Below are 26,077 nucleotides of genomic sequence, written 5' to 3'. Positions count from 1 at the left end.
ATAACTGGCAAACCTATGAGGGGCCTAAGAAAGGACCCAGAGAAAGCTAGAGTCGAAGACAGTATAGACAGTTAGATCAAAATAGAATCCAATGTTCATACAGAGCCTCTTGTAGCACTAACAGATGTCCACATAGGGCACAGAAAGTGCTCAGTTTTGATTATACTGAGTATATTTCAGTATATTTTGTATACTGAAATTAACAGAATCCTGTATGTGGAGACCATACAGCTGCATGAAGCAGGACCCTTAGGTAGCCTCAGGGAGTTGCATTAAACAACTAAATTTATAACTGTCTGGCCGCTGCCTCCATCCTGAGGGTACTGGCCATGCTGTTTTGGGAGACTGCTATTGGATCTCAAGTCATTTGTAACACTAAGTACCATTCTAAGGGACCAATACATATCATATTCTGTTGGCCTACATGCTGAGAGGAAGGTAGCTTTAGTGAGAGCCAAGTGGCTCCCAAGAAAAGCATCTTAAATGCAGGGAATGTTTCCAGTCCAGGATTGCCGTCTTATCTTTCTGACTCCTCAGTTCTCTCAGTGGCATTTTCTTTCAAATATATTTGCTCCCTAAACAAGACAAATAAATGTTCCCCTCCTGCACATACATACAGAGGAACATAAGCCATCACTTTCTCTTGGAAGAAGTAATAGGTTGATGTGTTTGTTTTACATATTTTATAGCCTAGATATATTGACTTATGTAAAGGGACACCCATGAAACAAACATTTTTAAATGTAAGTATACAGAATTAAGCATGTCATTGTAAAGCAAGTTTTTCAAAGTTTGCCTGTGGTTACTCTTTGTCCTTTTACTTTTATGTCTATTAAAAATGTCTTATTGAATACATTGTGAATACAGAGACAAAACTGGCTATTCGCACCTGGGAAGGACTTGAGGCCTCTGGTCTCAGTTTACCACATCTACAAAATCAGTGGGCCTGACGGCAAGAGTGTTTTACATATTTAAGAGATCAGGATCTGATAGAAATGCCAAAAAAAAAAAAATGCTTACTGCACAGATCACAAAAAAAAGGATGAGCAGAATGTCATACAAGCAAAGCTTCAGTCATATATGAAGAGGTAGTAGGGGGAGTTATTTCATGAAAAACAAACTGATTCCTTACAAAATACAATTGTCTAATGTACAGAAAATAATTTGTCTTAAAAATCAAAGTCTTGATTTATTTTGTAAGCTATTTTGGTTCCCTTCATTTAAAAAAATCTATTTATTCAGTTTGGCTTACAAAGCTTTTACTTCAAGAATAAAATTGTGTGCTAGGAGGTAGTGGAGAATGGAGGTAGCAGACAGCTACACATCAGTGAAACCCAGCCAACTTCCTTCATCTTTCACCTGCAAATTTCCTGCACTTCCCTCCCTGAACTCTCTTGCCTGAGCCACCTCAGTGCCTTTCCACAAGCTTACTGGAGTTGACAATTCTGTAATCATAGGTAGTTATTTCTCCTGTGGCCTTCTTCAGAGCTCTCCAGTTACTGCAGAGTGGAGGTGCCTAACACTCCTCTCTAGGGAGCCTCTTTTGGCATCATTTTTGGCTGAAGTTTTTGCATTGCATTTCCATGTCACTCGGTATGGGCCAAATATTCTGCCTGCTCTCTGCTGAAGGCCTTCCCAGACTGGGAAGCTTAATTCACCACACAGCTGCCAAAATTCTAATTCAAGATCTAGAATTCTAACTCCTGCTCTTTAGACCCTTATCTGGCCTTGGCCCCAGTCTCCAGCCAAGAAGGCTTATTATCACGCCCATGGTGGGGACATCCAGATGGGGGTGCTGCCCTCACTCTCACTTGGGCCCAGGAAACCATTCTTGTCAATCAAACACACTGCCCCAGCCCTAACCCAACCCAATGTTCATTTTAGCAAGATTGTTACCCTGTGAGGTAGAAGACAAAATTGATGGGCCAGGAGAGAAAATGACACAGGCGAGGCAACTTAGTCCTAACTGCTGTTATGGTGAGAACACAAAACTTTTTGCAGTGGCAGAAATGCTACAAGTGCCTGTACATACATGTACATGAAAAGCCTTAATAATGCTATTATTAGAAATAATACAGGAGATGCATATAGTTTATAGATAGGGAAATACTATTTTTATATGTATCTGCACCAGAGGGTAAGAGAAATTTGTCCTGAATTTAATGCTAAATTCAGCATGCATATATTAATAAAAAATGCACTCATACTTTATAAGGTGCTTTAGGCACCTGGAAAAGTGCTATTGGAGAATATACACTTTACAGGTGAAAATGTGACTGCAGAAATATGGGGGCGGGAGTTGGAGACAGAAAGTAATTGATTCTTTTTTTTTTGTTTCAAACTGAAAAACTCAGCTTAAGGGTTTAGCTGGTCAACATTATGGTTTGAATGCTCAAGATAATAAATCTTGATTGCAGGAATCTTTACTATTAAGTGAAGACTAAATATGTCCTTGGACACCATTTCCACTCCTTGCCTAAAACCAATGTGCTGTGCTTTCTGCTGTGGCAGAAACATACAGATGGGTTAATTACCAGACTTGAGACTGGGCAGTGGGATGCTGCGACAAAATTTGGGGTAATGAAATTATTTTGAGTTTTTGTTTTCCCAAAAGGGACAGGGAGTAGACCCAACGTGGTACATATGTAAAACAGGCAAATGCACTTGACGACCAAGCACTCTATTTTGAAATTTAAATAAAGTTAAGATTTTCTTCTGGCCTAGAGGGAAGCTTCATTAAAATCAATTAGTACAAACCTCCAGAGAATATGGACTTTTTTTTTTTTTTAAGAGAAGGTTTAAAGAATAAGGTGCACACAATTACCTTTCCTGGGTCCCCTGTGACACCTAGACAGGTGGCCAAATGCAAACAACTGTCCCCTAGAGGGGCCTGATAACTCCCTGAGTGCTCATCGCTGGGAAGTAGGTGTAATTAATAGATGTGTATCTATTAGGAATGTAATATACATAACTAAAGAGTCTCCAAACAGATTGCACGCATGGCAAATGTGAAGGACAGGCCTAGGGAGATAAAGTTGGTGGCAGGCGCTGTCAGGTGAGGCCTCGGTCCGGAGCGGAGGTTGGGGCCGCACAGCTGTAACCGCGCCTGGTCCCTCCTCCCAGCTGCGGCGGCTGGCCCCCCCCACCCCCCTCCCCCCGCGCTCCCGACGCCGCCGCCGCCGCCGCCGCCGCCGCCTCCCCTCCGCCTCCCCTCCGCCTCCCGGTGGCTCCTCGCTCTCCTTCCATCTCTCACCCCCTCTCCCTCCGTCCCGTCCTCTTCGCTCCCCTCACCCCGCCTCTCTCCCCTTCCCCCAGCCCCTCCTCTCCTCACCCCACCCGGCCTCCCTCCCTCCCTCCCTCCCTCCGCCCGCCCGGCGCTCGCAGAGCTGACACCAGGGGGGCTCTCGATGTAGCACCATGACAGGCATCGCCGCCGCCTCCTTCTTCTCCAATACCTGCCGATTCGGGGGCTGCGGACTCCACTTCCCCACCCTGGCCGACCTCATCGAGCACATTGAGGACAACCACATCGGTAAATGACCCGGGGATGGGCGGGGGTGTCGGACGCGCGGAAACTCCTGCCCCGGCGACCAGCCCCAGAATGGCCAGGGGTGGCCGGGAGCGAGGGAGGGAGGGAGGCGGCGGTGGGGCGGGGACGGTGTGTGCGCGACCCGGGGCTGGGGGTGGCGGGATGCAGAGGTGCGGAGGAGGGGGGGGCGAGGAGCGGGGCGGGGTGGGGGAGGGGGTCGCCCCCGAGGTGCGGTGGGCTGGCTGGCCGGGGGACTCAGGGGGCGTGCACGCGGGTTGCGAAGTGGTGGCAGTGCGGGTGCGGCGCGGCGGGCCGGCGGGGATGCGGCGGCCGGCCGGGCGCCGGGGAGGGGGGCGCGGGCGGAGGGCGCGGCGGCCGCGGCGGGCGTGAGGCAGGGGCGCGGAGTTAGTTGGCCCGGTGGACCGAGCGGCCCGGGGCGCCGGGGGCGGGCGCTGCACGCCGCCTGTCGCTTCCGCCCCGGCTCGAGCTGTCAGGGCTCGGCGGCGGCTGCAACTGCGGGGAGGTGGGAGGGGGGGCGGGGGTGGCTCCACCGCGGCAGCCATTCCGCTTCCTCCTCCCACCGCCGCCGCCACTGCGTCCTGTCAGCGCCGGTTGCTAGGTGTGGTGCGTCGGAAGGGGGCCGAGGCCGGCGGAGGACGCTGCGCTGCCCTCTGGTCGGGAGGCGGCAGAGCGGACCGGGGGACACGCGGGACCCAGGCCCTGGGCGCCCCCACTCCTGCCCCGGCCTGGTCGCGGACGCCGGGCGCTGCGGGCTGAGGTTCCGGGTGCGCTCGCGGGCCGCGCCCAACGCCCAGAGCCGGGGCGCAGCGGAGGCCCCCGCGGCTGCGTCCGCTGGAGAGCAGTGTCCCCTCCGGGCCGCGACCGAGCGTCCTCATGCGCCACGGCTCCTCGCTTTGCCATTGGAACGGTGCTAGGCCCGAGGTGCGCCGGCTGCGCTCAGGGATCCGCGGCGGCCTGCGCGGCGCCCCGGCGCGGGGACTTGGGGGAGGGGCTCCCCGCGGGGCGGCCCGCTTCCCTCACACGCAGGACCTAGGGACCTTTGAACAAGTCCTCTGATTCACAGAAGTCCTTGCACACATTTGCACACTTGTATCCCGAGCCTCTGCGAAGGGAGGGAGATGGGTCGGGTTCTCCTGACTTAGGCGATCAGCCACCTGCGGAAGGCGTGGCCGGCTCCCGCAAGCTGTCCTGTGTGGGCTGGAAGGTGAAGGGCACACGTGTCGTCTCCCTCTGGGGCTGTCTAACTTAGAGAACCTGGAAATTGCCCCCAGGAGGTCCAAATGAATGCCTTGGATTCAGCCATGTGGATGCAGCTCACGTTTCTCCAAAGTTGAGAGAATAAATCACGACTGCTGTGTATTTATGCGGGAATAAAATGAGGCTGAGCCTTACGCTCTTTGGCTTCGTTTAATGCTTTCTTTGCACACAGGGTGCTTAATAAGTGTGGAAAGCCTGTTGGGAATGGGGTTTGACGGGTCATCCAGAATGGGAAATAATCATGGAAAATGTCTTTGAAAAAATAATTATGATGAATATATTTGGCCAGGTTTTGCAACTTTCCAAGTTTTAAAATATCCTTCTGTCATCTCTTCTGATAACAATGTGACAGAAGAGCGAGGTGCTTAAGTTTTGGTGGTCTTAAAAGCGGTTTAATGGAGCAAACGAATTTGCTGATTCATATCATGTTTGAATAGTCTTAATTCGAAGTGTGCAGAAGTATAAATCAAGGTTTTCACGATGCTGGTTTAGAATAAAGCTGAAACTCCAGTAATGCAAAGTTCCAGTAGAAATTTTAGTTCATGTTCCTCCCCTTACTCCCAATAACACATGGAAAATAATAAATATAAAGAAGTGCTAGGTAAATATGTGTAAGTAATATAAGTAACTATCTCCTGACCTATGGAAAGCTGTCATTGCGTGTCCCAGCCAGTCTCACTAACAGTTATATCAGGTAAACAATAATTCATGTAAGCTGAGTAATAATTTTATCCAATTGCATGCCTACTTGGACTATACTAACTGATTAAAAGAAAATATACATTACATTTGTTAAAATGTGTTCGAGACAGTTACCCTTTCTGAGGATTTAATTTGTAATCAGATGATCTAAAACATCTTACATCATAAGATATGCTTTAAGTTTGCAGAAATTTTCTCAATATTGTGCAAACATTTTTTAAGAGGGTTAAAAATTTTCTAAAAAATTTTTAAGAGGGTTAAATTTTCTAAAACTCAACTTTTAAGTAATGGTATCTTACCCCCAAAGGGCTAATGTTTTCCTTTTATGATAAAAGTATTTAAAAATTAAATTTATAATAATATTTATGTCTTAGGGCAATTGTGTGGCATGACTAACAGTTACTATACTTTGGACATAGTTTCAAGCAGTGAGCTTTATGAAAAGTAAATGTTAAAATGAACAAACATTTGAAATCCCCAGGTTGAAGAGGCTCACTTAAGCTACTTCATACCTGTGCTGAGGAGAGGCCCCTTGCTTTCAAAGGCAGCCCTGTATGCAAAAGAATTAAGAATTGATCTCATGAAGAATAAAAACATCTTGACTAGCAGGCCATGTCATATTAGTATACTTTTGGTGAAGAAACAAGACTGAAAATATATCTGGCAAAGCATTTAATGAAAGTTCTGTATTTTTATTTAGTATTTATTTTGATTCAGTTATAAATTTTTGTACATAATCAGATGGTTATTTTTAATGATTTACTGATTTCCTGTCTTTGTTAGCCATTAAAAAGATTCATGAAAAGACTACTAAAAAAATGTATGTTGTTCTGCTTTTATTCAAGGGTTTTATCATTTAGCTACCATAAGAGGGTAACAGATATGTTTTTTGGTTTTTTTTTTTTAAGTGATGATAGGGACCAAACCCAGGGCCTTCCAAGTGCTAGCTAAGCACTCTACTCCTGAGCTACATCCTAGCCCCTTTAATGGATTATTACCATTTAAGTACCAGTCAAAATCCTTAAGGAGTGATGAAATGAAGGTTTCCAGTATGTGTGGGAGGGGGGGAATATGGCATCTGTCTTGCTTGACAGATTGCAGTTTTCATTATAATTGTAATGTATCTAATTAAAAGTAAATATATAAAGTTGTGAGTAGTGGTCTTCATCCTCATACATGTGACACTTAACTTTTTTGGGAAGAAGGGGTATTTCTGGGAATCGAACCTGCGGCCTTGCACATACAAAGCAGGAACTCTACCACTGAGCTGTGTCCTCAACCCATGGCTCTTGTTTTTAACTATTTTCCTCTTCTCATAAGGAACAAGGATCTGGGGCTTCAGAGAGAAGGGAAGTGCGATTTTCACCACTGTCTTAGCTGTTTTTCCTCCTTTTGGAAGAGTGATGCATTGGTGTTCCTGTTTGTTTCCTTGCCTCTCACTGCTAGTTCAGTACTGGAGCACCTGTCTCAATGAACGACCCAAATACTCCAGCTGCAACCCTCCCCCAACCCCTACTTAAATTGCCTAGAAATCCCACAGCCCTGCAACTGTCAAGTGCTTCTCTACCAGCTTTGCTATCAATTCATTCATAGCCCTGGTGCTGTTTCCTGGAGACAGGAAAAGCTGGCCTAGTTTGTTTGCTTCTCATTGTGAGCAGACACTTGAGTTTGTAGAAGCACTCTTGGCATGAACATCCTAGATAGGTGAAGTTAAACTGATAACTGGGAATCTTAGAAACACCAAGAGCACTAAATTTAGCACCAAAGGTCATGCCCCAGACTCATGAAATGAATGCCTACATCCTAGTGCTAGGAAATCCTTTAGCTTTGGTCTCAGAAAGCAACTGTGGAATCATTCTTAGCAGACTTGATCTTTTGGTACATTTGTAAAAGGACCTCAGCATTTTGAATTTATTCATGCAATAATGTATATTGAGCATTTGCTATGTGCTAGGCACAGTTCTAAGCCCTTGGTATTACTTGGTGATGGAAATAAAGATCCCAGCCTTTGGGGATCTTAAATTCTAGTGGTGAGAGAGAAAATAAACAATTCAAGTCAATGATGCCTTATGTTGACAGATGGTTCGTGATACAACAAGGTACAATGGAGTGGGAGGAAGAAGTGTTGAAGTTTTCAATAGGTTGGTAAGGATAGGCCTTTTGAGAAGCTGATACTGGAGTCAAAACCTTAAAAGAGGTGATGGAGTTAGCCATGACCACATCTGTGGAGCAGTAAGGTCCAGACAGGGGAAGCAGGCAATGCAAAGGCCCCAAGGCAGGACCGACCTGTGGAACAGAAACACAGAAACCTGACTCCATTAAATTCTCAAGATGGCAGTGAACTAGTAGATAATTTAAAACTTTCTGTAGATGTTCGGGACCTCAGCTTTGCTGTTATCCATGCAGATTTTCCCTTAGGAGATGGAGTCCCATTCATTGGGAGTGGCTCTCCTTACCTAGGACTTAAGTTTCTTGACCCTACATATCACTTGTTAGTTTCTTCGTCTCCAAAACCCACGTAATAAATCATGGTGCTTCATTTCATTGACTGTGTCTGTAAATCATCTAATTAATAAAGGTCGAAGTTTCTGGAAAGAAATATAAGGGTAGTTACTATCAATATTGTGGAACTTAGCTCCAGAGATGATTTAGTAAACATTTGCCTTCTCAAAGAAGCACTAGATGGTAAGCAGGTTGCACACCATCCAGTAGGCCCTTTTTATTCCAGCATTTCAGGTGAGCAAAATGAGGTGGTAAGTGTGAGTCAGATTTGAATTCCACATCCATTTACAGAATTGGGCCTGTGCCAAATTGCCAGAGGTGAAGAATTTGACAGTACCCTCCTTGTGTCCTGTCCACATGCAATTGGTCTGATTCCCCCTTCAGAAAGTAACTGAACTCAAGGATCTTCTGAGAAGCAGCATAGTGAACCTGGGCTGCTTGGGATTGACTGCCTTGCCTGACTACTTAACATGCTGTGCATCCTCTATAAAATGCAGATAATAATGCCTACCTCATGGAGTGGTTAATGAGTACTAAATGAGATTGTATATGTAAAGTACTCATTTAAATATTACATTTTCTGCATTCAATTTCTCACTATTTGTGTATTTACCAAATAAATATGTTTATAATCCTCTTGTGAAGGTTTTGTATTAGGGGCGAACAGAGTATAGCTGTGTCCACCTACTTAGTATGCTGATTTGGGCACTTGACAACTATGTAAAATCCTCAGCCATCCTGAGAATAGGAAACAGGTGTTCCTTCTTAATCCACATTGGTATTGCAACCTCTGGTTACTTTCTCTTCCCTGTGGCCAGAGGCACTTCAGATGCTGGCAAAGACCTTGGCCGCTGTGGACTGGGAAAGTGGTATCAAGGCCAGCTGCTTCCAACTTGGCCTTTCCTTGTGGCCTGAGTTTATTTGAAAAGACTCAGCACCAGAAAGAGGCACTGTGACTGTGCCTGTGGGTATATTCCCCTGAGGACCTTTCCTGTGGGGAGAAGGAATGACTGAATGAGTAAGTGAATGAATGAAAGACTTGTTGCTGTCTGTCCTGCTCTCTGCCTGCACCTTGTGGCTTGGCGGCAAGAACCTGTCCCTCTCCCTCCCCCAAACCAGGATCCTCAGAAGGCCTCAGGTAGAGAGCCAGGGAGTTTGAAATGTTCCCATGTACACACAGACACTCATGCTGCATGCAGTGTAAAGGAACCCTGCGTCTGAAACTTTGCTGCAGTTTCAAAACATTGTCTCCAGGTAGTTTCTCCATTTGCTCATTTCTCATCTGGCAACAGTCAAATCACCCTGTATAAAAGATAACTTTTGAACATGAAGATAGCTTTTTGAACAGTTTCATGAACTTCTGATTGTTTTCCTTTTTTACCCATGTTTTTGACATGTAACTGAAATGTATATGCTCCAAAACTCTGCTTGCAACTGACTGAGAGGCATAAGCTTTCATATTCTTTAAAAATGGTTTCCTATAGAGTTCCTGTGTTCTGGGGACATCTCCTACCTAGAGAGTCCTAGAAATGCAAACTGACAGTTGTTTTCAGAGAATTTGCTTTTCCCATTGATGACAGTGAGGAAGCCTGGAGGCTGAGACTGCTAGAAACGCTCAGAGGGGCATTTGATGGACTGTTTGAAAGCCAGAAACCCTGTGTTTTAGATCAAAGTCTGAGAGACAGGAGGCAATGCCACTGAATCCTTTTAAAAATCCTCCTTTTTCTAGTTTTTGGTCCATACCCTCCATTTCTTTATGTTCTCTCTCACCCCATCCCTGCCTCTGCCTTCAGATCTTGAAGGCATATATCTTGAAGGGTTGCATATATGCATTTTGTTTCATTATAATATAACAGGTAATAGATTTGTTCCATATTGACCTGGTTAAAGTGTTGAATCACAAATGTTGATTATTTGGAATCTGAAAATTAGAAAATACCCGTGTCAGAAATTTAGTGTGTGTTTTTCAAAATGCCCTTTCACTTCATATACTAGGTCAGTTTAAATAAGATTATATTTTCCCCATACAGTAAGCACAAGAATGCTGCAATAGTTTGCATTTTTTAAAGGCCATTTGCAGACAGGGACTGGGTTAGTGGATACTCACTTTAAGGATGAAATCTTTGCAGTAACTCTTTGCACTTGGCAGAAGTCAAAGGGACTCTTCTTGGGTCACTAACTGTAGACTTTCTGCCCAGCATCAAAGAACATTGACAATTTGCTGATGGATAGTTTCCCTTGCCTGGCTCACCAGCTGGCCTCCAAGAGGAAGCTCTATTTGTTGTCTGCCAGGCTACAATAGTGACTTTCTCCTGATACGGACCTTCTTGATGGGATGAAGCCTGGATACCATCATATTAACCTGAAATGCTCTATATTAATATATTAGATATTATTAGATATTAGATATCTAATAATATATCTAATTATATATAATTAGTATATAATTTATAAGGGTAGTAGAGAGGGCCTACTGTATAATACACATATAAGTAGTATATGTATAGTGTATCTGTAAGTGGTATATACGTAGTCCTTCTCTATGTGGGAAATACATTCCAAGACCCCCAGTGAATGCCTGAAACTATGGATAAAACCAATCTTTCTGTCTCTCTTTCTCTCTTTCTCTCTATACACACAGACACACATGTGTACCATGTTTTGTCCTGTACATTGTCAGCAGTCAGAACATATTTTCTGTTCATGTCTTCTACCTTTTCCATCTTAACTAAGCACTTTTTACATCTTGCACACTGTGGCTATTAACTTTTACAGTTTGAGGTGCAACAGTAAAAGTAGCACGAAATTTCTTTTTCCTTCTTCACAATGTCTTAGCGATCTCAGCACTGACTTTTCTTCTTATTAAGTTGAGAACTTTTACTTTTCACTTATAGGTGTCACTGTTTGGCTTCTCTTAGACATGTCTGAATTGCCAGTATCACAACTCTTGGACTTTGGGGCCATTATTAAATAAAATAAGTGAGACCTAGACAATTGATACCAGGCTACGGAGTGACTAATGGGGTAGGTAGTATATACAGAGTGGATATGCTGGACAAGGGGATGACACACGTTCCAGGTGAGACAGCGCATAGCACAAGATTTTGTCACACTCATCGAAGAGTGTGCAACTTAATACTTAAGAACTGTTTGTTTTTATGATTTTCCATTTAGTAATTTCAAACTGCAGTTGACTGAGGGTAACTGAAATTGTAGAAAGGAGGGACTACTGTAAATAATGTATAATACATATATGTAATACATTTAGCTACACATTACATGTATGTATATAATATTTGTTACATATGTGTATGTAATATATACTGTCTAGTTATGCTTGCCCATATACATCTGATTACATGTTCATATATCCATATATCTATATGGTGTACTTGTATGTGTGTAGACACACATTTGTTTCTCTCTCTTGACCACTGTGCATAGTGAGGACTACCACACATATTTTCAAGTGTCCTGTCTCCAAGGAGTTGAAATTTATTTGGAGAGACCATGTGTGTTACAGACAAGATAAATGATGAATAACATTAGGACCACAGATGCAAATTTATTGTAAAACTAATGAAGCTGAAGCCTTGGGGCTACTCCCTGTACAACACATTTTTTTCCAGTATTGAATATATTGCTAGGGCCTATCCAGCCCTTTCCAAGACCCTGGAGGTCAGTATATATAGTAATTCATTCATAGGATCAAAATTGTAAAATTTGAAAAAGATTTTAACAGCAAACACTTCATATTTTTCTTTTCCATTCTAACTTCTGTCACATTTCTCTGTACTCAGTGGCATTGGAGTTGAGAGTGTTTTTGAAATACAGCAAAGGGGAAGTCGAATTGAGTTTGGTGGAGTGGCTTAAGTGGTAGAGCGCCTGTCTAGCTAAGCATAAGGCCCTGAGTTCAAGCCCCAGTATTGCCAATAAATGAATAAATAAAAAATAAACCCACCAACCTCTTTTGGGTTTGGTGGGATGTATTAATGCAGTTCATAGTCATTCCTGTCTCTAGTTACGTTATCCCAGGCCATCTTAGTGTAGGAATTGCCTCCTAAGAATACCTTCCACTGTGTTAGCTCACCTGGGGTCCTTAACATGTGAACTCTGACATCTGTCATGGGAATATGGTTTGAAATGTGTGAAGCCCAAAGCTAACCTGTGGATGCAGAAAATTCTAAGTGGAGGCTGACTGTGGTGGTACACATCTGTAGTTCCAGTTAGGCAGGAAGCAGAGATAGGAGGATTGTAGTCCAGCTTGATCCAAAACATGAGACACTATCCAAAAAGTAACTAAAAAGGGTGGGGGTTGGTAGCATGACTCAAGTGGTTGAATGCCTCCCTAGCAAACGTGAGGCTTTGAGTTCAGATCCCAGTACCACCAAAAAAAAAAAAAAAAGTCTAAGAGGAATATTGCAGTTCTTACTTAAGTGTGGTCATTATAGAAGTTTTCTTCGGTTAGGAATATTCTCAGTAATGCAAATATATAATTACAGAGGCACCATTTTTTAAGGCAACTGCATTTGAGTTTGTTGCTCATTTGACTTGAATTTATATATCTATAACAATAAAAACTGGTGACAATAAACTGGTGAGTATAATCAGTGCAAAGGATGCTTAAAATTAGGCCATGCATAAGAAAACTTGAAATGTCCTGAGTTTTTATGGCTCATATGTGAGAGAAAATTGATAGAGGTATCTACAAATTTGACAATGCTAAAAATTTACCTGATATTACCATGATATATGAAGCTAAAAGAAAATTTTCTGAATCGTCGGTAATTCCAAAGAACATTTGATCACCCATACTTGAGGCAAGACTTATTGCCCTATAGGTGATATTCATACAAATAATTGTCATGTGAGAATTCATCAGTGTACAAGCCCCAAAGAATTACTTAGGATTGTATGTCAGGCAGTCAGTTAACATGTATGTTGGTTGTTTTCGTTATTGCCTGCTTATAAAATTTCTTAGCTTAGATTTCTTTGCTTAGATTTCTTAATCTAAATAAATAATCACTTTTGATAGAATTTTGTGTTTGTAACATTATTTTTTTTTATTATTAAAGAGGAATTAAAGCTGCAGGCCCTACAAAACTTGAGTTAATTCCTCAGACTCCCAGGTAAGGAGTCACTATCTCATGCTGAAGACTCTGCTAAACAGTTTTCATACAGTATTTAATTTACCCTCCCTGCATACTTACGAAGTAGACATTATGACTGTCCTGGAAGTACTGCCTTCTTATTTGGAGTTGAATGTACTACCATACTAATTAAGTAACAGATTTAGTAAAATCTGAACTAGAATGTTTATCTTGGTAAGATTATCTTCTTGTATCTCAATAAACATCATTATTATAATTGAGCCTTCCCTCTGTCCTATAGTGCTTGCCCATGGCTGCACCAGAATGGGTGTGCTCATACTGTGTACACTTGCTTCATTCCCCAGAAACGTGGCTCCTTCCTGAAGGTCAGGGTCTTGCCATTTTCCTCTCCTCTTCCTCGAGAACTATTTTAGAAATGGAATGAAAAAAATCAAGCAGTTTTTGGACTGTGAGAAGAATAAGTTATAACAGTACCTTTGGGCTGTGGATAACATGTTTGAAACTAGTTTCTGGAGGTATATGTATAAGAGAGACACAAACTTATGGGTTTGAGTATTTATGGCATACACACAAGTACCAGTTTGCAGTTAGTCTAAGATACTTTATATTAAGGGAATCTGAAAAAGATTGCTTTAAATGGAGATTTAAAAGGGAAATTGATTCTATTTTTAACATTTGGGAATAGAAATTTGTGCTTTTCAGGTTGAGGCTGTTATGAAGGTGAGTTATTCCTTGCCTTTCCTACAGTGTTTGGCTGTATGGCCAATCTAAACAGTGACAGGACAGAAGTGTGTCTCTTCCTTCTGAATCTTCCTTGTCTGGGCATTTAGCGTAAAGGAGACAGGGGCTGGAAGCAGAAGTATAAACAGAACTGAATTTTGAATCCTGATCCCACCACCTTTCAGATTTTCAAACTTGAGCAGCTCTGACAATCTTTGTGTAAGGTATGACCACAGTTATTATTTATTAAGTACCTGCTGGTGATGCTTCATTGTGTACTGTGCAGTAAGAGTCCCATTTGACACTAGAGGAAACCCAGTCATAAATCAAATAATTAGCCCCACATACAAGCCCCCTTCTGGTCAGTGAGAGGCAGGTATCCCTGTATGTCCAATACTTGCTCTTCTCAGTCGCAGTTGTAATCTTTTACAAAATGCTTGTGATTTTTCTTTTCTTTCTTTTTATACTTTTAGGCACAGAGGCTCACTGTGTAGCCCAGGCTGGTCCTGAACTCCTGGCTTGTGGAAGTCAGGCTCACTGATTCTAAGTCCCACCACAAATGCCAGTGGAGTTTACACCAGTAGTTTTTGGCATAGATTGCCATGAGATCACTGGGGACCTAGAGAAAATTGGAACACCAGGCCTACAACCTTAGACATCCCAAGTAATTGGCCTGGAATGGTCTGGGCCAAGCATCTGTTTTTAACACTTCAAAGTTGAGGCTAATGCATGTTGTCAAGGATGGAACTCATTAGTTTACACTAATGAAATAATTAGCATCATGAAGATTATGGCATTTTTTCAAAAGGAATCAAACTTTTAAAAGGGTGTGACCTTGCATTTCTGTTCTATTGATTGTAGTTTTCCTGGAGGCAAGCATTTAGTATATGGCAAGTTTGAAGATGGGATTCTATCTCACCTATGCAGTCAGATTAGAAATGTTCAAACTGGGGAGCCTGTGGCCTATGCATTATAAACTCACTGTCTCTTAGAAACAATAGATTTGTGACCTGGCCAAATTTAATTTGATTGGCTGGCAAACCAGAGAGCCCTTGCTTGCCTTAAAGAGGCAGCTGTGACTCAGCTTCAGGCCAGTGTTGTTGTGTTGGAGAGTAAGCCTTTGGTTGGCAGATACTTTTGTACTTATCATTATCTGAGAGAGAATAATAATGGGAATTATTATTCTTAGAATAGGGATTATTATTTTTATGTGAAATCTATCTTTAAATGTTACAAAGTAATATTGGTGAGTTTAAGACATTGGGCAAGACAACTATGCCACTCAATCCTGATCACCCTATTGTCTAATAGGAAATATTAATGCTAGGCCATGTGTTGTAAGGAAGCACATATGATGCAGTCATCCTCAAAGACCATGGCTTCCAGCAAAGAGGGGCAATACTGACTATAGAAGGCATAATGGAATGGGTAGTAGTTTATAGTTTTTGAATTTTCCATTGGTCTTTATAAAATGGTTAACTGTTTTTAAAATGAAAACTTTTTGATCAGTTTTTTCTTTTAAACCAGATTGCAAAAAGATGAACCTTACCCCTAAAAGTGTGCAAATGGCCCCCAAATTTGCAATTTTTTGATAATGATGTCTGGAAGCAATACATTTGCAGTAGAAACTTACTTGGGATTTTGAATGTGGATCTGTCCCAAGCTAGCAATATACAGTATGATATTCTCTCGGTTTGATCCTCTCTCACTGTCACAAGGGAAACACCTGACACTCTACAGTGTGCTGTGGGGCTAAGCTAGGCTGTTCCGTGGGCTAGGTGGACTAACTGCATCTTCCTCTTAGGGTATTTTTCCCTCAACAGTGGGTTTATTGGAGGCAACCCCGTCACCAGTCAAGGAGCAGCTGTATTAAAGAGCATCTGTGTCGTTATCAGTTGCATTTCTGTCCTCTGGGAGAAAAGCAGGACACAGAAATTCCCCTGAGTGTTTTCCTCATGGCAAACAACCTTAGGCAGATGAATTGTGCATCCTATTGCTCAAAAGCTAGAATAACACTTCCAGGTGATCTAGCCTTTTGAGCTAATTCCAGGGATAAAGAAGTCAGCCAGGGTGATTGAAAGGTGTGAGTGAGAAGGGAAGGGGACAGCAGTGAGCAGTGGCTCAGCTTGTGGGTCCTGTAGCCATCTTGCCTCATTTGGGATCCTGCCTTTGCTCCTCTGTCAACTTTCATAGCCTCTTAGCACCTCCTTTTCTTCATCTCTAAAATGGAGAAAGAGTCTGTCCTTTCTAGGGGTTTTGTGTGATGTTGGCATGTTAGTGCATTAGCTGGTGAGTTCTGAAAAAAATAATGTTCCTGATTAGTTCCCTCAGTTGTCCTCTGCAGGACTTATGCTGACCCTATTCTATGGATGGTTCTGGGTGGCATATGAACTTGACCAAGCTATTTAATTCCTTTAGGTGTGAACTTCTATTGGATGGGGATGGGAATAGTACTTGAGTGTTTTATGAGGACTAAGTAAAGGCACACATCTGAGGGCCTGGCAACTAGTACCACTCCATAAATGTTATGATACGATTGTGCTGTCTTCTCACCATTGTCCATGGTGTTGCTCTGAACACAACACACTCCTCAGATTCTTCTGTCCTTCTCATCTTTCCATAACCCAGAGAAAGGATAATATTCAAAACAACCTCATACATTTCTTTTTGGGGTTATTTTTACTTGGAGGTCTTTGGTAGGCATTGATTTCCCTGGTAGAGTTTTGGTTTATATTTTGTATAAGTCATACTGAGTGGTCCTAAGAATCCATGGGGTGCTCAGACATTCCATACACAAATTCTTGTTGTTTCAAAATATGCCACCAGCCTTAATTTAGTACTACTTATGCAGATTTAAGTTTTTGAGATATTAGGTCATGTGATTAGAAAAATTACTTCCACATTTAATAAATATAATGGTCTACTTAGGAAAAAAAGGCATTTCAAGAGTCTAGAGAGATTTATTAAACTATGTAAACAGAAAACATATTCTTCATCTTGTAACAACTAAGCAATGGAAAAACAGGAGCTACTTTTATACATATTATTTGTAAAGGTTTATTGTGAAAGGACTTGTTATAGGGTTTTTATGAAAAAAAATCCAAGAACAGACTATAGAACTAAAAAAATTTCATGCTCCTCTCTTTAAGTGCTGTGCACCTCTCTAATAATAGTCTTTGAAATGTCACATACTCAGATGTTGGAAGCTTCTCAGGAAAGCCTCAGGATAGGCCTTATTTGAAAAACTCAAGTAGTTGAGCTGTTTACTTACTATAGAGAATATTTAAAAGCCTTCATTCCTAATGGTACTTAACAACCTTACTTGAAACCATTTTCATTCTTATAGGATATATACCACTGTTTTTCCTCTTTAGAAGGATGTGCTGTGACCCCACAGATAGGCAGCTGGTCCAAGCTTACATGATGTAGCAGTAGTTGGATAAGAAAATGGTTCTAACCTTTTTATTCCTGAGGGCCCTTTTGTTATTTCCCTTCTTCCTTCCCATGGGTTCTGTTTCGAAAGATTTTGTCTAACAGGCTGATTTAATAAGCAATTAAATGCTTTATTTTTCCATTTTCCATGTAGCAACATCTAAAATTTACTATTTATATATTTTGTAAATACTCACTGAGTGCCAACTATTCAGATCCTGTCTAGGATCCGAGGATACAGTAATGAGTTACATAATTAAAGACCCTGTGCTCATGGGAGAAGCAGACAAAACACAAGATAATTTGAAGAGTCATAACGCTGTGAAGAAAAACAAAGCAAGTGAGAAGACAGAGATTGTAAGGCCTGTTTGAGATGAGGTAATCTGGGATGGCCTCTTTGGAGGAAGCCATCTCCAAGGAAACCTGAATGGAGTAGGGGAGCGAATGAGCCATTTGGGTGTGGGGAAGACTATTCCAGGCAGAGGGAGTAGGGTAAGAAGGCAAGAGGGTGATCAGGGCCTGTACATGTGGACCTGTATGTCAGGTACTGTCTCCACATGGAGTGAAAATAATTCCAGGTCCAGCAAGGATGTGGGACAGTGTGTTGTTTCACTAAGGTTAGCTTCCACTAGGCTTTTCTGTAATGTTCTCATAACTTAAAGACCCATTATTGCCTTTGAAGCCCTGAAAGAATTTAGAAAATCCTAATTGACATTCTAGTCCCCTTAAATCTAGTTTGCTTGTTTTTTAACCTCAGAAGTGCTATTTATTTTTGGAAATCATAATGAAATAAAACAATTTTGACTAATATTGTTCATTGCATTAATACAGATCATCAGTGTTTGCTATTTTATTTTGAAGCAGGCGTAAAAACAGTAAAGTCTTATCTGTTATTATGATATATGTAAAATGATGTTTGATACAGTTTCCAAATGCTAGGGACCTATAGATTTCTTGAAAATTTTTCCTTAGTAGTTTTGTAAAACTGCACACAAATGTGATGGATTGTAGAAGGGTAGAAAAGAGAAAGAGGAAGGTCTTGAAAGCAGTAACTTAAAGACAGGTTACTAAGAAGGCTTATGTATACCGCACACCTAAAAATACTGCTTTACCATCATAGTGCTGTTTTCATTCTGAAAGGTAGTATTAATGTAGCCCCCTCATGAAAAATAATCTCTGTTTTTCCTTCTATTTTGCAGTTTTAGGATGCTATACATTAGTGAAGATCAAGGGGGTGATTAAGTATGTGCGACGCATGTATTCCTACCTGCAACCTAATCTTCTCAATTAGTATAAAATAGTGCACTAGTTAACCACTGCCATGATAATGCAGTATCATAAACCATCCCAGACTCTGGCTGTGTTAACTGTCTGTCACTGTGACAAGTACCTGAAATCCTTTAAAGGAGGGACAGTTTATCTTGGCTCACAGTTCAGATGTTTTAGTCCTGGTCACTTGGCCCTGATGCTTTTGGCATGTGGTTATACAGTACATCATGGCAGGAGTGCATGGTGGAGGAGATCTGTTCACCTCATGGAGAGTGGGAAGCTAGGAAAGAGAGAAGAAGGGCCCAGAGTCCCAATCCCCTTTAAGGGCACACCCCCAATGACCCATCTTCCTTTCACTAGTTTTTACCTCCCCAAGGTTCTACCATCTCCCAACAGCACACGGGCAGGCCAACAATTCCTTAACACATGGGCCTTTGTGGGATATTCCATATCCAAACTATAGCAGTGGTTTTCAGCAATACACGTGTATGCTATCTGGTCTACAGGGGACTGTGGCTTGGCTAATTGAGGAGCCTGGTTCAGCTGGGTGGCTCTGCTTAAGGTTGCCAGTCCTCTGGTCAGCTGCAGGTTGGGTCATCTGCTCATGTGTGCATTCTGACATCAGGTCGAAGCAGCTACTGGGGCATGCATGTTTTCCTCATCATGGACCACCAGAACACAAGTGCCAAGCCATGCCTGTCATGCCTATAATAATTCCTTTGACCAAATCAAGTCACATGGCCAAACCCAGAGTTGATAGAGCAAGAAAGTATATTTCTGCCCAAGGGAAAGAGGAAGAGATGAGTGTGAATAATCATCCAATCTGTTACTGATGCCTTTTATCAGAAATGGAGAGTCTAAAATGATATTGCTCTGTAATGCAAAGATACAAGTTTCCCCCTAAAATGATCATAGTTCACTATCAACAGGAGGTTATACCCCTACAATACACCAGAGAGTTTAGAAGTGTACATTTTGACTCCCCACGGAGCAATGAATAAGCATTTTAGATAAGAAAACAGACTTTTAAAGAGGGGGAAAAGCAGTGAAATGATCTCTGCTCAACCACAAAGAACGGGAGAACCTGCTTCTCTGGTTAGGAATGACACCTTTTCTGTCCTTAGGGTACTTAAGAATCCAAAGGCTTTAATTTGGGTTGCCTGATGGCCTGTGCTTATATTCCAAATTCCTGAGCCACTTGGCAAGGCCAAAGGGGTTGGGGACTTTTTCTTTGATGCCCTGTCCTAGCACAGAGTTCTTCAGAAAAGCTTTGGGAGGTAAAGCCTGGCCGATGGATCTGGAGCCCCTTTGCTCCCTCCAGCTTGAGCGGGTGTGAAAGATGGTAAAGGGCTGCCCAACCACTTGAGAACCTCCTTTCCTGTTCTCCTGCTGTGCATCACACGGTCATGGGGCCAAAAGAGCTGTCGCTACTGTCAGAAGCTCAGATCTGAACCCCTCTGTGACCTTGGGCAACTTACTAATGCATAGTTTTCTCATGTGAAAAAATGAGAAATGGGATAACTACCACACAGATCTGATGAGAGAGTTAAGTGAGTTACCTTGTAACAGATCTTAGCAGTGTCTGGCATATGTTAAACTTTTAATGACTGTGAGCTGATATTGCCTTTATTATCATCTGTTATAACAGGCACAACAGATATTCTATTGTTATTCCAGTAATTTCTATTTTCCTCACTCACTTGTAAACCTCCAAAAGACCTGGTTCATGGCTCTGTGTCTCCTCATTGTGATCCCACTCTGTAATCGCAGTACATTTATGAAGAACTTAAATTGATGCCCAGCAAATTATATTCTCATCTGTGTCTTCTACCATAAAGGCTTCACCTCCAAGTACCAGATTAAATAGCTCCTAAAAACAGTTAGTCACGTTCATGTTTTGCCTGAAGTAAAGACTTTAGAAGCCATAATAATTTAAAAGCTTTGAGTTAGTCTTATGTTTTCCTTTTATTCAGACCCTTTTACTCATACAAGGAAGACCTGGCCTCTTTCTGTTACATTCAAAGAATTGGAAGAAATATGGCTGCTAATTTTCATGGTGTGCCTACAAGACTTAAGAGTTATTTAAAGAATATTTACTCTAGTATTTTTCTAACTCCTGTTCTTTGAGTTGCCTCTCAGGTTGTGACTGTGATCTTACCATTTAGCTTGTTCAGAGATACTGTAAATTTTCAGGGATGTCATGGCTCCCAAGGAGCAGTCACTCCAGCATAATAGGTTCAGTATTATAACAAATAGGCCCAACATTGCATGGATTAAAAGTTCAGGAAGTTTATTTCTCTTTCATGTAGAAGTCCAGGCGTTCTACTCAGGTCCAGGTAGTCATTCAGGGCTTCAGGTTCCTTCATTGTGGCTTCTTTCCCTATGCTAGAATGTACTCCTCTTTTCTGTGGTAGAAGCTAGATTCTTTTGGGTCCTTTCCTGAAAATATACCTTTGTATTCATCTTGGGGAAAAGGAAAAGAGTGTGGAGGGGTACATGTAATGTGTTATGACCCAGACCTCCAGTGGTATCATGTCACCTCCACTCCTAGTCCATTAGCAGGAACTGAATCACAGGTCTACCTAAGCTATAAAAGCACTGGCATGCATAGCCCCCAGCAGGCCCTCACTACACTTCTCTTACTGTGCAGGAAGGGAAGGCCTGATATGGATGGACAGTTAGCAAGTTCCTGCCTTGTACCAACAAAAGAGAACTTTGCCTTTCATTGGATAGCTAACATAGCTTAATAAAGAGTGGACGGTTATAATAACAATTTATTGAGCTCCATCAATGTACTAGAGACTATTAAAGAGAGGTGAATGCATTGTCTCACTTGATCCTCTTAGAAAAGCTGCAAAGGAGGTACTGTTGTTACCTATATTTTCTAGATTGAGACACTGAGCCTTCAGGAGGATAGGTAACCTCCTTAAGGTCACACAGCCAGGCCTACTTGACTCCAAAGCCTCCACCATGCCACACTTGGATGGGAGAATGCCTGGGAAGTAAGGAGTGGCATATACTACTTCTGATTCTGGCTTTTGTAACCAGCCAGCAGCAAAGGTTGTCAGGAAGAGCAATAGGTTCTCTGGAGAGTTGAGCAGAGGCTGTGTGACTGTCAGGGATGCCATACAAGAACCTTCTGATTTGCACCATGGGCCATGGTGAGCTCTGTGAAGGTCATGTGCACTGGATGTTACCGGTGACCTCTCATTGCTTTGGCAGTGGAGAGGGGTGGGAGGGTGAGGGGGTAGGCATTAGCAGACATAGTCTGCACTTCTTGATAACAGGCAGCACCTGCTCACAGGGCATGAAGCCAAGAGTTCTCGGTGACCTTGACTGGTTGCTTCAGCCTGAGTCCTCCATCTCTTTGGGAATAAAATAGGTACACCAGGTTTAATTACTGGTTTTTCAGAAAGATTTGTGGGGCTGTAGAGTCTCTATACAATTTTCTTTCCCTACATATAGGACTTTTGAGTAAACTTTTCTTAGATTAAAGGATTTTTAAGTTTTAAAAAGTGTGTAGAAACCAAATGACTGATTAAAGTGATAATGACTAATATTCATTGAATGTCTACCATGTGCTAGAATTCATCATTGCTCTCACTGCTTTTCATGCATTAGTTCATCTGTGGGGTATACCAGTTATTATTCCCAATTTGCAGATGAGGAAGCTGAGCTGCAGAGTGATCAAACACCTTGCCTATTTTCATTCAGTGGAAGGTAATCAGAATTCAGACTTGGACTTTGAGATATAGAGTTACCCTCTTACCAGAATGAATGATTTTTGCTTTCCCTCAGACCTAAAGAATGCTGTTTTTATACCTGTTGCTGTATATAGATAGCTCATAAACTTTTCAGAGATCAAAACCAAATATAAACTCCCAAATAACTCACCACCTCCTCTTTGGCAATTTGAATCTGAGTGTGAGTGGGTCCATATCTTGCCGATGATTTAGAAAGCCTGAAATCTTTTCATCGTCACCTGGGACAGCATAAAGCTCAGTATACCCAAGTATCTGACCTTGGTGCTGCTTTGATAAATACATGGAAGTCTTCCTAAAACACAGCTGGTCCTGGGAGTGGGGGGTTCAAAAGCAGGGTGCCATCTCCTGATGAGATGCTTTTGGTATGCAAGGAATGGCCCCCTGAGAAGGATCTCAAATAGTGCTTTGTAGCTAACCATGGTATAAGGGCCTCTTAGAAAACTAAAATTTTGCAAGGGAAGGAACCTTTGAGAACATTTTACTCAGTAGCTTTCTTTCACACCATGAGCCTCACCTACCGTGTGCCAGGCACTTTGTAAGTGCTGGGGATCCAGCCACAGAAAAAGCTCTCATGGAGTGTATGTTCTAGATAAGAGCGAATAAGCAACAGAGAAGCCATATGACAGGTGCTAGGAAGAAATGGAAAGCAGTGTAAGGGAATAAAAAAGGATCTGGGCTCTATGTTGTGTTTTAGAGGACTATTTGTGCAAATTAGCATTTCTCAACCCTTTTTTCCATTATGTCCCCTTGCTGTACCTTTTTTTTGACATTTTTCCTGTTTCCATCCTTCTCCATGCAATTTTAATACTATTGATCTTTTAATGTACTGTGCTGTATACATAAAGAGTGAAGGGCGCTACCCCTACCTTAGGAACAGTTTTTAACCTCCTTGGGGGCGGCAGCATCACCTCATCATTCTGTTACATTCTGCTTTTTCGCTATTGTGAACAAAATCAAACTCAAAGCACTTTATTTCCTAATTGCCTTTTACTTATGAGGAGTATCAGGGTTTTGAGTGAAAATTTTAAAAATTATTTAGGCATTAGGAGTGAAGCCTGGTACTGTACCATCGCAGTTTTCTGAGCTTAAGGTACTGCAGGCTATATGGACACTCCGAAGAAGGAAATTCATTAGCATGCCATTAATGAGGAGATGGAGACGCTGAAACCACCTTCATCTAATGCTGCAGCCTCCCCCCTGTTCTCCCTACATCATTTCACTTCCTCCTCCACCCCAGAATGTGTCCTCCACAGCAGCAAGAGTGGTCTTTAGGAACTCTCAGCCCAAGCAAACCACACTGCTTCCAAGGGCCTCCATTGTGTCCCACGGCTTGCAAGTCTCAGCACCTGCAAGCTACATCCAGAGGAAGGGAGGGAGGAAAGGAGGGAGGGAGACACAGAGGGAGGAAGGGAGGAAGAGAGATGGGGTCCAGCTTGGGGGTCTATTGGAACTGTACTGGCTGCTAGTAGTTTAAGTAAAGGATTCTGGATGTAGCTTGTTGTTCTTCCTCCTTGGCCAGGATTCATGTGCCAACTGAGATCTCTGCTGTTTTCTTTGTCTTTGTTTCCTGGTTCCAAGAGCTCTAGTTAGCACTCCTGAGACCCAGACTTCCACAGCAAGGGCAGAAAGACCTAAAGGGCTTTCTGGGAAGCCCTTCTGTATTGCTTGCATTCCATTGGCCACCTCTTCATGAGCAGGAGTTCTGCTTTCCTCCTCTCAGTTCCTTTTGAGCTCTGGTTTTGGAGTGAGACCTGGGCAGCACTGGGAACTGTGTGTGTGTGTGTGTGTGTGTGTGTGTGTGTGTGTGTGTGTGTGTACACACATGCACGTGTATGCTAGTCTTTTTCAGCTTAAAACCCGTTTGTGGTTGATCGAAAGCTGTCTTTGTTTCTATGTAGTTTATGAAGTCTGATATAAAATATGGAAAGTGAGTCATATAAAATATGGAAAGTGTGGTATTATGGAAGGGGACTTATTTATCTGCTCATCCATTCGTGCATTCATTTTATAAACATCTAATGAGAGTGATTACACCCTTAGCTTTGGTTCTAGGATCTGACCTTACCTTTCCTAGTTAATGAGGCACTCGTCTTACAGAGCAGAGGTTCTAAAAGTCTGGTCCCCAGACCAGCAGCATCAGCATCTTCTGGGACTGGATTGGAAATGTAGATGCTTAGTACTGTGTGTCCTCTTGCCCTAGATCTACAAAATGAGAAACTAAGGGGTTAAGTCCCAGCAATTTATATTTTAACAAACTTCCAGGCAATTCTGATACACACTTGAGAACCACTGTTACAGAAAATGTAGCATTAATTCATACCTGTCATGAGCAAATGGTCCTTTCCCTTCACTGAATGAACATTTTGTGCTTTCAGGGAAATCAATAAACATTTTCTCTTCTTATCAATAGGCACTTATACTCAGAAAATGTACACAAGTCAAAATGGACAGATCGTATTTTGGATCCAGATTTATTCTAGCAGACAGTGGCAGACTTTGCCAAAGCCACACAGTGACTCCCCATGAAATTGACCAGGCGACCACTACCACCACACAGAGTGTTCTCAGTCCTTGACTGATTCCCCTGTGTGAAAGGGGTCTTTGGCCTTTGACCCAGTGACTCTCAGATCCTGAGAAAAACAGATACTTGATGTCAGTCCAAAGTCAACAAAGCCCAGAGAACCCTTCACAAGTGAGGAGTTGGTTAAGGACCAGCCACTGGACCTTGGCTGGTCCTTAACCAGTGATTTGGTATTTAAGTATCTGGTTACATGGCTCTTGGCAGCCATTAAACACCAATCAGCTTCAATTTGGGTTGAATGAATATGGTATCTATCAAGGGCATGTCTGTATACAGCAGGTACTATGCTTTGGGCATACCCTGTATTCACTTGGATAACCTCAAAGCCACCTTATGAGGTTGGTATCCTTAATATCATTTTACTTGTCAAAAATTCAAGACATCATGAGGTGAATTTGCACAGGGTCTTCTACCCAGGAAGAGACAGTGTTTGAATTTGAACCCAGGTAGTTTGTATTTTTTTGTATTTCCTGTGCACACACACACATACACATGCATATTCTGGGCTGTGAGAACCTAGATGTGGTTATTTCTCTTGGTCTTCTTTGCATGGGTCATTTCTTAGTGTGATAATTCAGAATTTAGGTGGAGGCTCTACCTGCTGCTAGGCCCTCTCTTTCTTCAGCACCTTTCTGATGAACCCTGAAAGGGGAAGAAAGCATTACTTACTTACTGTGGGCCACAGAGCTCTAAGAGATTCCTGTATTACTCATTTCCCTGCTGAATTTCTCCTCTTGCCTCCAAAACTAAGACACACTTTGCAGGAGAAGAAAGAAGACTGTGCAGCTCAGTGGTAACTAATGGACTTGGGCCTCACTCAGAAGAGTGATGCATGCTTCCAGAGGCCTGCAGAATGAGTTAAGCCCAGAGTGAGTTATTTGATTAGACTGATGTGTCCAGTAACTGAAGGCAGCTTATTATTGGGCCAGGTTTCAATCTTCTCTCAAAATGAGTTCTCCTTGTATTCTGCCCAACTGCCCAGTCTCTTTAATGGCCTGAAATTGAGTAAAATGAGAAGGTGCTAAAATAGTTGGAACCAGAGTGAAACCTTCTGTTTCATCATACATTACAGAAAATGTACAGTATATTTTTACTGCAGCCTCTTTTCCATTCCCCCTCCCAATCATTTTTATTAGTGATTGATGTGATTACAGAGTGGTTGGTGGGAAAAGTACTTGTAACCAAATTT

The 26,077-nt window shown here is 42.3% G+C and overlaps 1 protein-coding gene across 2 annotated transcripts in view; it reads left to right on the top strand.

Annotated features, from left to right (window-relative positions):
• The first annotated feature begins 3,344 nt into the window (after positions 1 to 3,344).
• Positions 3,345 to 26,077, top strand: part of Jazf1 (JAZF zinc finger 1) — a 303,551-nt gene continuing 280,818 nt past the window's right edge. The window contains exon 1 of one of the 2 annotated variants that reach the window (XM_074065195.1): positions 3,345 to 3,532. In XM_074065195.1, coding sequence (XP_073921296.1) covers positions 3,418 to 3,532 — 115 coding nt within the window. In that variant the 5' untranslated portion in view covers positions 3,345 to 3,417. The remainder of the gene's footprint in view (positions 3,533 to 26,077) is intronic. The other variant, XM_020180022.2, reaches the window with a different exon arrangement.

This window comes from Castor canadensis, chromosome 2, assembly GCF_047511655.1.
Source record: "Castor canadensis chromosome 2, mCasCan1.hap1v2, whole genome shotgun sequence".
Classification (NCBI taxonomy): domain Eukaryota; kingdom Metazoa; phylum Chordata; class Mammalia; order Rodentia; family Castoridae; genus Castor; species Castor canadensis.
The sequence above is the reverse complement of the archived record's forward strand: the minus strand, read 5'-3'. Positions and strand labels throughout refer to the sequence as shown.